Source organism: Pristiophorus japonicus, chromosome 21 (genome assembly GCF_044704955.1).
Source record: "Pristiophorus japonicus isolate sPriJap1 chromosome 21, sPriJap1.hap1, whole genome shotgun sequence".
Taxonomy (NCBI): Eukaryota; Metazoa; Chordata; class Chondrichthyes; family Pristiophoridae; genus Pristiophorus; species Pristiophorus japonicus.
In genome coordinates this window covers 19,914,881-19,930,580 of record NC_091997.1, presented here as the reverse complement: position 1 = coordinate 19,930,580, position 15,700 = coordinate 19,914,881, and the positions used below count along the sequence as shown (strand labels likewise).

Below are 15,700 nucleotides of genomic sequence, written 5' to 3'. Positions count from 1 at the left end.
GCGGATGACACTAAGTTGGGTGGCAGTGTGATCTGCGAGGAGGATGCTATGAGGCTGCAGAGCGACTTGGATAGGTTAGGTGAGTGGGCAAATGCATGGCAGATGAAGTATAATGTGGATAAATGTGAGGTTATCCACTTTGGTGGTAAAAACAGAGAGACAGACTATTATCTGAATGGTGACAGATTAGGAAAAGGGGAGGTGCAAAGAGACATGATACATCAGTCATTGAAGGTTGGCATGCAGGTACAGCAGGCGGTTAAGAAAGCAAATGGCATGTTGGCCTTCATAGCGAGGGGATTTGAGTACAGGGGCAGGGAGGTGTTGCTACAATTGTACAGGGCCTTGGTGAGGCCACACCTGGAGTATTGTGTACAGTTTTGGTCTCCTAACCTGAGGAAGGACATTCTTGCTATTGAGGGAGTGCAGCGAAGGTTCACCAGACTGATTCCCGGGATGGCGGGACTGACCTATCAAGAAAGACTGGATCAACTGGGCTTGTATTCACGGGAGTTCAGAAGAATGAGAGGGGACCTCATAGAAACATTTAAAATTCTGACGGGGTTAGACAGGTTAGATGCAGGAAGAATGTTCCCAATGTTGGAGAAGTCCAGAACCAGGGGACACAGTCTAAGGATAAGGGGGAAGCCATTTAGGACCGAGATGAGGAGGAATTTCTTCACCCAGAGAGTGGTGAACCTGTGGAATTCTCTACCACAGAAAGTTGTTGAGGCCAATTCACTAAATATATTCAAAAAGGAGTCAGATGAAGTCCTTACTACTAGGGGAATCAAGGGGTATGGTGAGAAAGCAGGAATGGGGTACTGAAGTTGCATGTTCAGCCATGAACTCATTGAATGGCGGTGCAGGCTAGAAGGGCCGAATGGCCTACTCCTGCACCTATTTTCTATGTTTCTATGTAACAGATTCTTAAGGCAGTGCAGGGGCAGTGATAGGGGGAGGGGAGGAGGGAACAAAAGGGATGGTCTGTGATAGGGTGAAAGGGAGGAGAGATTAGAGAGACGAAAGGGATGGGCATAAATGAGATGGTAATGGCACAAGTTAGGAAACAAAAAATGAGTCTAGAAGGGGTGTGAATGGTGGAATCATCACCAGCTGCCGTGGGAAAGAGAAAAAAAGGGGGGGTTGTTAAAAAAAAGGGGAAAAATATGGGCAGAGGTTACAGTCTGAAATTGTTGAGCTCGATGTTGAGTCCAGACTGCTGTAAAGTGCCTAAACGAAAGATGAGGTGCTGCTCCTTGAGCTTGCGTTGAGCTTCCTTGGAACAGTGTAGGGGGCTGAGGACAGTGAGGTCAGAGTGGGAGTGGAGCGGGGAATTAAAGTGACAGGCGGCCGGAAGCTCGGGGTCACGCTTACGGACTGAACGGAGATGTTCCGCAAAGCGATCACCCAATCTGCGTTTGGTCTCCCCAATGTAGAGACCACATCGCGAGCAGCGTATACAGTAAATTGAAAGAAGTACAAGTAAATCGCTGAAGAAATTGCTGCTTTAGGTTTGCCTCTATCTAAAATGATCAGTCACGCCATGCAATATTCAGAGTTTCATATCAAGATGCTATGATGACTTTCCAATGATTTTCATTACAGGTGATGCCCACTATTGTACCCCTGAACAGTACAAGGAATGTGCAGAGCCCACATTAGGTGAGTTGGCTGTATCTCAGTTTGTTGAGCTGGGACAATCTGCACTATTTACCTGCATGTATTACCAGATGAAAGGACACTGATATTTTTGATGTGCTCAATCATGTCAAGGTAGGATTATGAAAGTATTGCAGAAATGTCAAACCTTCCCTCACAATTGCTAGCATTTGATCACTTTAGTTAAAAGCGATTACATCAGGAAAGTACACAGTCATTATCCTAATTGAGTGCGTCTGCACTCCTTACCTTTTTTTGAAAATTAAATTCTCAAGTGTTGACACACAGCGCCATCATTTGTGAAGCTGTTCGACAATTTTAATTGCACAGTGCTTGCAGCAGGATTAGTTTGGATTTCTTGATATAGTTGTGCCTGCGCTGGGACAGAGCTTATTTGAGGGCAGTGATAATTAATGAAAAAAGGTTGAGCAGGTTGGGCCTATACTCAATGGAGTTTAGAAGAATGGGAGGTGATCTTATTGAAATGTATAAGATTCTGAGGGGGCTGGACAGGGTAGTTGCAGAGAAGATGTTTCCCCTCGTGGGGGAATCTAGAACTAAGGGGCATAGTTTCAGAATAAGGGGCCGCCCATTTAAAACGGAGATGAGGAGGAATTTCTTCTCTCTGAGGGTCGTGAACCTTTGGAATTCTCTACCCCAGAGAGCTGTGGAGGCTGGGTCATTGAATATATTTAAGGTGGAGATAGACAGATTTTTGAACGACATGGGAGTCAAGGGTTATGGGGAGAGGACAGGAAAGTGGAGTTGAGGCCAAGATCAGATCAGCCATGATGTTATTGAATGGCGGAGCAGGCTCGAGAGGCCAAATGGCCGACGCCTGCTCCTATTTCTTATGTTCTTATGTTCTTATGTTTAGTCAGAGTGGCGGTGGGGGGCTTGGGTAGGATGGGAACAGGACTGTCTGCCTTACTAAAGGTCCTATGGCTGAGGACACTGACTTTGTTAGGTTTAGGGCCAGTCACTCCCGCTGGCCTAGTTTCCCTGCTGGAAGGTGGATCAGAGCTTGTGCCATGTGGACCACTGTTTTCAGATAGAAATGATCTGTATGATGAAGATTTCAAAGTGCCAGACCAAGTATCCAAAGTGCGAAACCTATGAATGTTGATTTCCTAGTAGATGAATCCATCGTAAAAGGCGCTATATAAATGCAAGTCTTTCTTTTTTTTATTAACTAATAAGTAACACACAATTGTGAATATAGCAACTTTTCTGTTCATTCAATCTATGAGATCTAACAACGAGCAAATAATGGAGTGGTATCTATGCTTACAGATAACAGAGCTGTGACACCTCATGAAACCGAGTATTACCAGTCACCTGTAAGAGTCCTGCGCCAAAGAGCAAACGCTATGCACTTGTAACATTCCTGCGATTCTAGCATCACAAGATAATTACAGATGATGAAAGTTTGCAGTCCATCCACCCAGAAAAATCCGAAAGCCCCACCCCCAATGCAACAGCCAATTGTTTCTTAATTGATTCTAGGCTTTTACCTGCACGATATCTGGATGTCCAATCCAGATATTGATCACGCTTTCTCTGAAGAAAGACTTCCTTCAACTATCAGTGCTGAATTTGCTCTATACAATTTTGAACCTACGTCCCTTTGTCCTATTCCCACAATTTAGCTTAAAATACTTTTATAGATTTACCTTTTCCATATCTTATAACGCTTCTATTGGATCACCTCTCAGTCACTTCGGCCGTGACATTAACTCCCGCAGGATAAACGGGAGAGGATCAAGCAATTCTTAAATATGGGAGCGCACCCCCGACAGGCCTCGCATGCACCCACCGCCTTTTTTTACAATGGCGGATATGGTGGCGTCTGAGTGTCCCACCGTGGAGCAGAGGGACGCACATGAAGATATTTAAGTCGGGCTCACAGAGTGCAATTGGCAGTCCGATTTAAAATCCACTGTTGTTGCGCGGATTTCCCAGGGGTCGGCAAACCCAGCAATGAAAGAAAAGTGGGAACTGCTGGCTCTTCAAAGTAAGTGTCTTTTCCAACACTCCTTGTGGGCCAGGAGGAGCCGAGTGTTCCCCTCAGGCCTCACAAGGAAGCCTTTATATGATAATGAGGTCCTGCTGTTAAGTTCGGCAGGACCACCTCGCATTGCCGGGTTCTTCAGCCGTTTTCAGTCTCCCCATACCTTCCCTGTCTCCCCGTAAATATCAGGACCCTCCTTTCAAAGCTGAAATGCCCAAATTTCTTCCAATTATCCCAATAACTAATGGCTTTGACACCAGGTTCTTCTCTGCACCACCTCCAGCATTTCAATATCTTCCTGTGTCTCCGTGACCAGAACTGGATATAGTTCTCAATTTGTGGGATGAGCAGAGCATGAGGCAGTACCACAGTTGCATCATAGAGCTAGGTCATTCACTAGTAGTGTACCTGCGGATACAGATTGCAATGAGATCTTGCAGAGTATCTGTGTATTAATTGCAAGTTGTTTGTGGCCTGCAATTTAATTTTAATTGATCATTGCTTAAAATAAAGATTGGCAAATGCTAGTTTTTATCACCAGATGTCAATAGTGTACTCCATCAAATATGTACTCTGCAAGAAACAAGTCCTGAGATATCATGAACCCCACGTTGTTATGTATGCATGCTTGTATTGTTATATGATGTCTGTAACATTGAATGTACCTTAAACAGTACACACTTTACCTGTACACGAGAGGGTACTGCTGCTGGAGACCTAAGGGTTACCTGCACACTGCAGGTAACCCAGTATAAAAGGGAGCGCACAGCTTGGTATCCTGACTTGAGGAGCTGTAAATAAAGAACTACAGTCTACACAGTTTAAATACATTTCATCTGCCTCGTGGAGTCATTATACACAGGAAGTGAGCATGTTGGAAGCTATGCTCCACATGAGCCCGATCTCAATGGTCCCAGTTCACTGTGGGCTTCAGCAATGTCTCTGTATCTTTTATACATCACTGCAGTTTTGTGTCTTCTTGAACACATAAAATCGAACTCATTGTGACTGTAATATATGCACCTGTGTTATGCTCACAGGTTTGTAGAGCTGTTGACATGGTGCACCATCTTGTTATCCGGAGGAGGCGGGGTTCCCCAATGGAGTGCTCGCTACACGGGAGTCCTCCCCTTATTTATTGGAGACTTGACCTGGAGGGTGTTCCATGGAGCAGTCCCATGCAATAAGTTTTTAAGCCGGTTCACGGGCTCCCAGGCCGCCTGTAATTTCTGCGGTCCAGAGGAGTCCGTGTTTCATGTTTTTATTGAATGCGCGAGGTTGCAGCCCCTTGTCCAATATCTGAAGGGGCTGCTCCTCAAATTCTGGTTACACTTCAGTCCCACACTCCTGATCTTTGGGCACCCTGTGTGGAGGGGAGCGGGTAGGTCCAAGGCCCTCCTCGTAGGACTGTTCCTGGGCACGGCCAAGGGTGCCATCAGCCGGTCCAGGCAGCGGGCGGTCGAGGGGGTCGTTCAGCCTGACTGCCTGCTTCTCTTCCGCGCCTACATCCGGGCCAGGGTGTCCTTGGAGATGGAGCACACGGTGTCCACCGGTACGCTCGCGGCCTTCCGCGAGAGGTGGGCGCCGGAGGGGCTGGAGTGCATCGTTACCCCCGGCAACCAAATTTTAATTTGATTTTATATGTTTTAAAGTTTAATTTGTTTTAATTGCTGGGTTTTAGTGTCCCCCTCCCCTTTTATAGGGGGCACTTGTAAATTATATGATTTTAATGCCCAAAAGAAAATCACAAAAAAAAAACTAAAAAAAAAAGAGGGCAGTTAAAAGTGTCTGGAGTGTCCCCCAGATTGGGGGGCACTCGATCTAATGTGTATTTTGTCCCCCCAAAAAGAGTTGTAGAGCTGTTGACATGGTGCACCATCTTGTTATCCGGAGGAGGCGGGGTTCCCCAATGGAGTGCTCACTACACGGGAGTCCTCCCCTTATTTATTGGAGACTTGACCTGGAGGGTGTTCCATGGAGCAGTCCCATGCAATAAGTTTTTAAGCCGGTTCACGAGCTCCCAGGCCGCCTGTAATTTCTGCGGTCCAGAGGAGTCCGTGTTCCATGTTTTTATTGAATGCGCAAGGTTGCAGTCCCTCATCCAATATCTGAAAGGGCTGCTCCTCAAATTCTGGTTGCACTTCTGTCCCACACTCCTGATCCTTGGGCACCCTGTGCAGAGGAGAGCGGGCAGGTCGGAAGGCCTCCTCGTAGGACTGCTCCTGGGCACGGCCAAGTGGGCCATCCGCCGGTCCAGGCAGCGGACGGTCGAGGGGGTTGTTCAGCCCGACTGCTTGTCTCTCTTCCGCGCTTACATCCGAGCCAGGGTGTCCCTGGAGATGGAGCATGTGTTGTCCACCGATACGCTCGCGACCTTCCGCGAGAGATGGGCACCGGAGGGACTGGAGTGCATCATCACCCCCAGCAACCAAATTTTAATTTGAACCACATGTAAAATGTTAATTTGTTTAAGTTTGTCGGTTTTAGTGCCCCCGCCCCCATTAGCCAGGGGGCACTTGTATAATTTGTGTTTCTGGTGCCCTCAAAAAAAAAACAAGGGGGCACTTGATTTAATGTTTATGTGTTACAGATACAACTCAAAATAGTTGTAGAGCTGTTGAGTTGGGAGTGGCTTAGCCAGTCATGTGATGTTCACAAGACTCAATAAAACCCCAACCAGTTGGGTTCAGTTGATCCACGATGAGGCAGGTGGTTGTGAGCCTGGTGGATGAACTGGTAAGGTGTAGTGTGATTGTTAAACCTTTGCGAATAAACCAACTAGTTCCAAATAGCAATGTGTTGCTATGAATTCTTAAGCAAATGCATTACCATAACCAACTGACAAGGGAGTGAGTGTGTCCTCCCCTTGCTATAACCACGCCAAAAAGTATTGTTTTAAAAGCAACACTGGGGTTCAGATCCATCCCTTTATATTAAGTTGACACTCTGGGGTGGAAATGAATTAATTTATAAAGCACTATATAAATGCAAGTTTATTCATGTTTCAGCGCCTCTTTTTTTTTCTTTCTCTGACTGAGAAAATTGTGTTACTAAATATTTTCTGATTTACGACAAGTATTTGACATTTAAATCTTGGGTACTTCTTATTTGTTACTTCAGATCTGGAATCACAAGTTTGCTAAATGTTAGTTTTGGGGCTGATTGGATACCTGCTGTCATGGTAACACACAGCCATAGACAGTGATTCTCTCCAGGGTGTTTGGGCATGTGTTGGCATTGCCCACCGGAGCAAACTTGGGTCATTATTTTGATGCCTTTGGCTCAGTGCACCCCTTTTGCATGTCTGCAGTCCTTGGTTATGAAGCAACACTAAAAATAGATGCCTTACGCTGGCACGCTTACGCAAAAGTCTTGTGTTGACACAAATGCCTTGCAAACCCAATTACAGCATCCTTTCCCCAAAGGTTAATGAAATCAAGGGCATTATTTTTGCTATCTGATGACTGGAAACATTCTAAGATAAACCTACAACCATCCCAGTCTCAACTCGCATCCTGATTGAATCTGATGTTAAATTCATGAGAATTTATTTTTTAAGCAATGATCTTAAAGGGGAAAGCGAGAGTACTAGAGAGCGAGTGACTGAATGCTTTTCGTTTCGTGCTGTTGAAAAAGGCTGACAGAGCCAAGATCAGCAAAGGCTTTTCGTTCTGCAACATTGCCTGACCTGTGAAGGGCACAAGTAAATAAAAATGTAAATTGTTATGCAGGTCCACACAACTCACTCAATGAACAGTCTCTTTATCTGTATCAAAGGCAATGAAAAAGTAGTTACAAATTCTTTTGAGACAGGCATTCCTCTTTTTTTATTACTTTTCAAAAGTTTGTTGCTCACAGTTGAATTTTGGATGTTGTGGCAAGCCTCCCTGTGAAGCAGGTCGTTGGGCAGTTCATCATGCCTCGCCACATGGTTTAAAAGCCTGAAATAGCAGTGAATCAAGAAGTACTTTGGGAATCATGATCACTTTGGGATGGGCTTGGTTTCAATTTACTTGCTGTGCTCCATTTGATTTCAGTCGGAGGGGTCATAGTACGGTCTAAGTACTGGTCGCTTTGCAATTGATTCTGATTCAGGGTAGATAGGGGGCCAACTAGGAGTAATTTTATAAATGGTGTGTCAAGGAATTATAAACAACTTGATCTTGTTTTCCTGCTTAATCCCAGGCAAAAGGAAGAGACAGATTTTTTTTAACGCAACATTAAATTTTGGTAAAAAAAATAGAGCAGGCCTGTGCTTATGTGTCTTATGTTCGGTTTTTGTAAAGGCGTGGGCACATTCTACACAGATATTGTGTCAGCTGTGGCTCAGTGGGTAGTACACTCACCTCTGAGTCAGAAGGTTGTGGGTTCAAGTCCCACTCCAGGGACTTGAGCACATAAATCTAGGTTGACACTCCAGTGCTGTGCTGAGGGAGTGCTGCACTGTCAGAAGTGCTGTCTTTTGGATGAGACGTTTAACCGAGGCTCCATCTGCTCTCTCAGGTGGACATAAAAGATGCCATGGCACTATTTTGAAGAAGAACAGGGGAGTTATTCCCGGTGTCCTGGCCAATATTTATCCCTCAATCAACATAACAAAAACAGATTATCTTGTCATTATCACATTGCTGTTGGGAGAGTTTGCTGTGTGCAATTTCGCTGCCGTGTTTCCCACATTACAACAGTGACTACACTCCAAAAGTACTTCATTGGCTGTAAAGCGCATTGAGATGTCCGATGGTCATGAAAGAAAGAAAAGAAAGACTTGCATTTATATAGCGCCTTTCACGACTACTGGATGCCTCAAAGCGCTTTACAGTCAATGGAGTACTTTTGGAGTGTAGTCACTGTTGTAATGTGGGAAAAAACAGTGCTATATAAATGCAAATCTTTCTTTTTATAAATTGTAGTAACATATAATTTTAAATGATTCTATGGGGTTTCTCGTTTATCCATGCAAGATTTTTGACTGTTCTTCATCCTGTGTTCACCATGGGTCATGGAGCTGTTGTATAAATGCAAATTGTTCGGAAGTTAGAAATAAAAAGGAAAGGCAAGTAGAATTTTTATACCCAAAGGAAACATCTACTTTAAATTAGAGAGAGAGAAAAAAAGATAGTATCTTGGTGAGCGTTCATTTAATATTGCTGGCAGTAATTTCTGCCCTAATATGTCCACCGACAATGCAGTGTTAGTGTGGCTTTGCCTTAACATTAGCAATGTACCAAGTGTCATTGCTTCTTCATTCTGCTGTTAGCAATGATTCGAAAATTCACTGCATATTTTCTTTCTTTATTTTAAACCGTGCTAAAGACACACACAGGAATTTTACACTAGCAGTTTAACCACTACACCTAAAATAATGCTCAGCAGACCTTCAGCATGCTTCGGACACCGAAGCAGAGTTATGGGTTCATTTACACACGGCCCATTGTTTTAATAACTTCCGAGGGTGTCTGCTATCTTGGCTGAAAATGTGGAGAATGACCATCGGGCAGAGACAAGATGGGTGAAGTAGGAGAGGTCACTGCAAAGTACAAAGACAGTTCAGTTCTCCAGTATTGGCAACATCTTAATGAGCACACACATCACAATAAGCGGCAAATTTATCACAGTTTGGATTTGCGTAGGAATAAGATCCGAGAAAGCAGCTGCTGTGACGAGCTAATGTTTCTTTCCTGTTTCACTTTCCAGCCTTGCTGGCGGAGACGAACAATAACTGTCTCTGCAAGACACCGTGTTATCTAACTCGCTACAACAAGGAGCTGTCCATGGTGAAGATTCCAAGCAGGACCTCTGCAAAGTATCTTGAGAAGAAATTTAACAAGACCGAAAAATACATTTCGTGAGTATATATTCTGATACTCTGATCATCCCTGCTGACTTTTTAAAAAATTGGCAAGGCCATTTGAGATCGGTTCCATAGTCTGACAGTGCGCTCATGTTCTGGCTTTTAATCAGGATCTATTTAGCAACATCGCCAATGCTGTTCAGCTGCTTCGGGTATACTACGCACTTTTTTTTGCATTCCACACATTAATCTCCCTGTATCCCTGCCTCCCAATAAGAGTAATGACCCACTAAGGAAAATGCAGAAAAAATAAAACTGTTATATTTGCCCAAACTGAGAAGAAATATACTGGTCACACTGATTGGAACTGGTGTCATTTACCTGCAAATACTTCCACAATACATTGCCAACTGGTTAATGATCTATTAATTAGATAGCAGTATTTTCATTCTCACTGGACAAGGTACATATCCATCAAATGTTGCTCTGCTGCATACATGTGTCAGATTTAATACATTTGTAACTGGTTAATGATCTATTAATTAGATACCAGTATTTTCATTCTCTCTCTCTCACCCTCACCTTGCTTTGCCCACTGTGCCAGTTGACAGCTTCCCCTCGGTGTCGAGCCCAGCACTTAGAACGTTGTGTAATTGTTATAGGATGCCTATTGTTATAGTTTGCCCATTTTCAGAAACCCACCTGCCTTTCGAACAGATCTGTTTCCTTCTCATTCTTTGTTTGCTCTGATTTTGGTCTATTGCATGAGAATACTAGGCCTAGTCAGCCTACCCACATGGTGAAATGATCTTATTGCCCAACATGAGAAGAGACCAATTTCACAGTGCAGGAAGCACTCATTTATACTCCTGCCACTCTAACTTTAACCATGCATAGCTTTTCCTAACACATATACTAGGAACCTCCTGCCCCTACTTTGCTTTAACACAGATTTAGATGATGTTAACATAAAAAATGCCCACAGATGCTTCACAGAGGAAAGAGATATAGTTCTATTTAGGTACATATTTTTATCTGTTGCTTGTTAAATCATACTGCTCAACCAAATTGAATTCCTTTTCCTTTGACTCTATTCTTTGTTATCTACCACTGCTTATGTTGAGTTAACCTCTGGTCCTCTTCTGCTTTTGTAAATTGTTCAAATAGAAGTCAAGTGAGTTCAACCAATTTTGATCTATATTTATAATATATGTATGACAGATGACCGGTTGAGAATACAAGTGAGAACCAGGCTGAACATAGAAAGTTCAGAGGGGAAGTGAAAAAAGAAATAAGTGGGGCAAAGAGAGAGTATGAGAATAGATCAGCAGCTAACATAAAAGGGAATCCAAAAGACTTCTAAAGGCATATAAATAGTAAACGGGTATTAAGAGGAGGGGTGGGGCCGATTAGGGACCAAAATGGAGACCTATGCATGGCGGCAGAGGGCATGGGGCTGAGGTAATAAATCAGAATTTTGCATTTGTCTTTACCAAAGAAGAAGATCCTCTAAAGTCATAGTGAAAGAGGAGGTAGCTTTTCTTGATCTATATTAATGACTTGGTCTTGGGTGTACAGGGCACAATTTCAAAATTTGCAGATGACACAAAACGTTGAAGTGTCGTAATCAGTGATGAGGATAGTGATAGACTTCACAGAGGATATAGACAGGCTGCTGGAATGGGCAGACATGCGGCAGGTGAAATTGCAAATTGATGCATTTTGGTGGGAAGAACGAGGAAAGGCAATATAAACTAAAGGGTACGATTCTAAAGGGGGTGCATGAACAGAGAGACCTGGAATTATATGTGAAAATATCTTTGAAGGTGGCAGGGCAGGTTGAAAGAGCGGTTAAAAGAGCATACGGGATCCTGAGCTTCACAAATAGAGGCATAGAGTACAAAAGCAAGAAAGTTATGATAAACCTTTATAAAACACTGGTTCGGCCTGAACTGGAATATTCTGTCCAATTCTGGGCACTGCACTTTAGGAAAGATGTGAAGGCTTCGGAGAGGGTGCAGAAAAGATATACAAGAATGTTTTGAGGGTTGAGGGACTTTAGTTACATGGAGAGACTGGAGAAGCTTGGGTTTTTCTCCCTAGAGAAGGTTGAGAGGAGATTTGATAAAGGTTTTCAAAATCATGAGCTGTCTAGACAGAGTGGATAGAGAGAAACTGTCGAGAACCAGAGGATGCAGATTTAAGGTGATTGGCAGAAGAACCAAAGGCAACATGAGGAAAAAACTTTCTTAAATAGCGAGTGGTTAGGATCTGGAATACACTGCCTGAAAGGGTGGGGAGAAAGATTCAATCGTGGCTGTCAAGAGGGAATTGGATAAGTACCTGAAGGAGAAAAAATTTCAGGGCTACGGGGAAAGGGTGGGGGAGTGGTACAGGCTAAAGTGCTCTTGCAGGGAGCCGGCACGGGCTCGATGGGATGAATGATCTCCTTCTACGCTGTAACCATTCTATGGGCCCAAAATCGGTGAAACCCAAGTGCCGCTCAAGTGCCGCCCAAAAGAGCACCGATGGCCGCCGAGGGACCGGACGGTACCTTGCCAGGAAGATTCCACTAAAAGTGGTGGCAGTACTGCCTGGTGGCAAAACAACGGCTTACGCCGTCAATCTGGGAGGCAGCAGGCGGGAGCTCTCAACCTCGGCGGCAAAGACTCTTGCCGCCCAAGTGACACCAAGGATGGAGTCGTGGCTTAGGGAGGGTGAAAGAGCTAAAAATAAAAATCATTACAAAAAAAAACAGCAATGGAACACCTTCAGGGGACCCCATCCAGATAAGTCGCTGTTTAAAAAAAAAATGTAAATATGTTCACGAACCTTTATTTTACGTTCTTCAGACCTACCGTCGGGGTTAGAACAGCCTTCATGCAGAGGTCCTTCCCCCTGCTGGTGCCGACTCCCGCCCACATCAATCTGGCAGCTCGGCAAGCAGGAGGCCACTTGTGCTACTTGGCTGCCAGTAACCATCAGCGGGCAGTTCCCGGCGGTACTCCCCTCCCGCCCGCTCCAGCCCAAGTGGAAACAGGCACAGAGGGGAGACCGGCGGCAAAACCCGGTGGCAGTCGGCGGCAGTGGGCGGTAAGGCCATCAATATCGGGGCCTATGATTCTAATCTTTCCAGATTTATTGCGTCAAGAGCTAAATTTATTGAGATTTCTTAAAGGAGGTCAGGTTGCTAATCTGACATTCAAATCAGCCATTTGTCTCTACCAAACTCATAAATTTCAAGTGTTTAGCCAGTTTGCTTTCAATTGTTACAGTTACTTAGCCTGCAGAAAGCTGAATATGTTGAAAATGAATAATGACCCGAGAATAGAGATGGCAGGGCCACTGTCTGAGAGATCACTGCAAAGTAAAAAAGTGTCAGTCAGAATAGAGAAACTTACAATGGCGTGTTTTGGAGCACTATCGCGTTCAACTCACGGAAAAATGGAATGACTTCCCAGTGTGACAGAGGGGAGGAGACACGACAAAAGTGGACATTAACCCTTCTGCACTGGTACTTTAGGGGAGAAATTCGGTTGGATAGCGCACTTGCTAGGGGGGGCTACAGGGCACCAGCATTCACGCTATTCGGCAAATTCAGTGTGCTGGTACCGGTGGCACTAAGGAGTTTCGCCCGGGAGCGTCGTGCTGGTGTGCAACGCCCCCGGTAACAACACGGATGCAACATTTGGTTGTGCTGCACCCGTAGCGCCCCCTAGTGCCGTGCAGAGCTGTCCCGGGGCGCTATGGGAAGGAATGAGGTAAGTGTGATTGATTTTTGTTTTACGATTTAACTTTATTTGGGGTGAGTAATGTATAGGGAATGGAATTTGTGTTTTTTGTTCCGATTCTTTTTTTTTTTGCAGGGAGGCCTCCCTTAGGGTGCTCTGAAGCCGGCTCTTCAGCACGGGAATATTCAGTCGCGCACCCGACCTAGCGCCCTAAGAGAAGTGTGGAACGCTTCCCTTAACGCTCCGCCCCACTCTCAGGGCGCAACCACTGAATTCCTTGGCTGCCGTCACAAACCATTTTCCGGCGCTAAGTTTAGCGACCGCCCGACATTAGCGCCTTAAAAAACCTTCAACCGAATTTCCAGCTTTTTGTGCTGTATTTTGGCAGCTCTTTGATTTTATTTTTAGTACACAGACACTTTTGTCTCTCCGCTTCTCTCTCCATCACTTCTGTCAGCCGAGGTTCAACTGGGTTTGGTTCAAACAATTGCTTTTATTCAGTCAGCAGACGCTTTTATCGAGGGCATGTCAGCAGTGCCACCTGGAATACCAAACGCACAGCTTTTCATATTCATAAAATAGTCACTTTCTCAAGGAACTAAAAGTCACATATATAATATAAGAACATACATTTATCTAATGTGTACTACAGAAAACTAAGCGACACAAGGCACGTTACAGCTCCCTGTTTAAGCAAATTATTTCTGCTTCAATTTCAAACACCGCTTTAAAAATTTATATTTTGCCTCCCAGTTTCTTGTATGTATAATTGTTGCTAGAACAAAAAATACAATAATACGTGCCCCCTCAGATCTTTTCTGAGGGAAATTAATTATAATGGCTTCTCATCCAGAATATCCGAAGAGCAGGCTATCCCATCTATTTAGGTTTGAGGTTTTCACAGCATTGACTAATAAAATGGCTGTAGAATAATCAATTAATTTATGCGTTTTCTTCTCCTTTGTGTATTTCTCCAACAGTACTAAATGCTTACTAATAGGTTTACTTCAATAAATAGTTTAACATTGAAGACTTCTATTCAAATCCTCCCTGTAGAGCTGAATTGTGGTACAGCCTTTTCAGAATTCCCACTGTTATATTGGCCTTTTTTCTGCTCGTATTAACTTGTTTTCTACTGATTCTTTTTGGGGCTCTTTCACACATCTGCAGATGCACATCTGCAGAGGGAATACAGCTACTCGAACCATTTAGAACAGATGACAGTACATAAGCAATGTCAGTATTTCAAAGTGCAAAGCTTCATTTGTCATGATGGCTCCAATGTGTGACATGAAAGCCCCATCAGGCCCACTGGCATTATTCAGGCGGATTTTCCATTGAGGGCGGAATTTGCACCAGAAAACGATTCTGCGAGGGTTTTGCCTCATTTGTATTGGCCTCAGAAAGTCTGGTGGGGGGGTGGGGGAGTGGGGAGAGGGGGGGGGGTGCGGGGGAGAAGGTGCGGACTGTATGCAGCCCTCCTAATTTAGACACATCGATACGTAAATTACCACAGCTCTGACAATTTCTGAAGACTCCATACGGGGCGAAAAATTCGGGGGCTTTATGCCACCCGTTGCCGTCAGAAAATGGCGAAATGCCGTTCTTTCGCCAATGGGTGTTGGGTCCCGTGGCGTCCTCTATTTTCATCGTCCCGGTAGTGCTGCCGGTAACAGGTATTCAAGGCTGATTATTGATATATTTTTGGACTCTAGGGGAATCAAGGGATATGGAGATCGGGCAGGAAAGTAGAGTTGAGGACGATGATCAGCCGTGATCTTACTGAATTGCGGAGTAGGCTCGAGGGGCTATATGGCCTACTCCTACTCTTAATTCTTATGTTCTTGTATATCATCCTGCAAAAACCATTGGTGGATTGGCGACGTCAGTCAGCATGCAATGCCGACTTCATGTCACCACGGCCACCTTCGACCCTCGCATTGAGTTCATCGCTGGGTCGTTACCACACCAGGAAGACACAACCTGTAAAGAGACTGTCAGAGGCGCTGTCTTAAAGAGACACATACATCTTTCAGGTAAGTTTGCATTTAAGCTTTTGAACTGTTTTTTTTATTTTATTGAAGTAGTGGTTTGTTACAATAGGTGTTAAAAGCTTTTTAAGTGTGTAGAGATTACTGCTGAATGCATACAAGGCCTTGAATGGTAAAGGGACCTCTGAGAAAACAGAAAATACTGCAAATACTCAGCAGATCAGGCAACATCTGTGGAGAGAGAAACAGAGTTCACGTCTCAGGTCAAAATGCTGCCTGACCTGCTGAGTATTTCCAGCATTTTATCTGTCATTTAAGATTTACATTCACAGAGTTGAAGATAATATAGTAGCATGGATAGAGGATTGGCTAACTAACAGAAAACAGAGTTGGGATAAATAGGTCATTTTCCGGTGGACAAACAGTAACTACTGGGGTGCCACAGGGATCAGTGCTGGGGCCTCAACTATTTACAATCTATATTAATGACTTGAATATACTTGCATTGGAGGAT

The 15,700-nt window shown here is 44.3% G+C and overlaps 1 protein-coding gene across 1 annotated transcript in view; it reads left to right on the top strand.

The window, feature by feature from the left end:
- Positions 1 to 15,700, top strand: part of asic2 (acid-sensing (proton-gated) ion channel 2) — a 515,434-nt gene that overhangs the window by 442,598 nt on the left and 57,136 nt on the right. The window contains exons 6-7 of the mRNA XM_070864453.1: positions 1,609 to 1,665; positions 9,368 to 9,518. Coding sequence (XP_070720554.1) covers positions 1,609 to 1,665; positions 9,368 to 9,518 — 208 coding nt within the window. The remainder of the gene's footprint in view (positions 1 to 1,608; positions 1,666 to 9,367; positions 9,519 to 15,700) is intronic.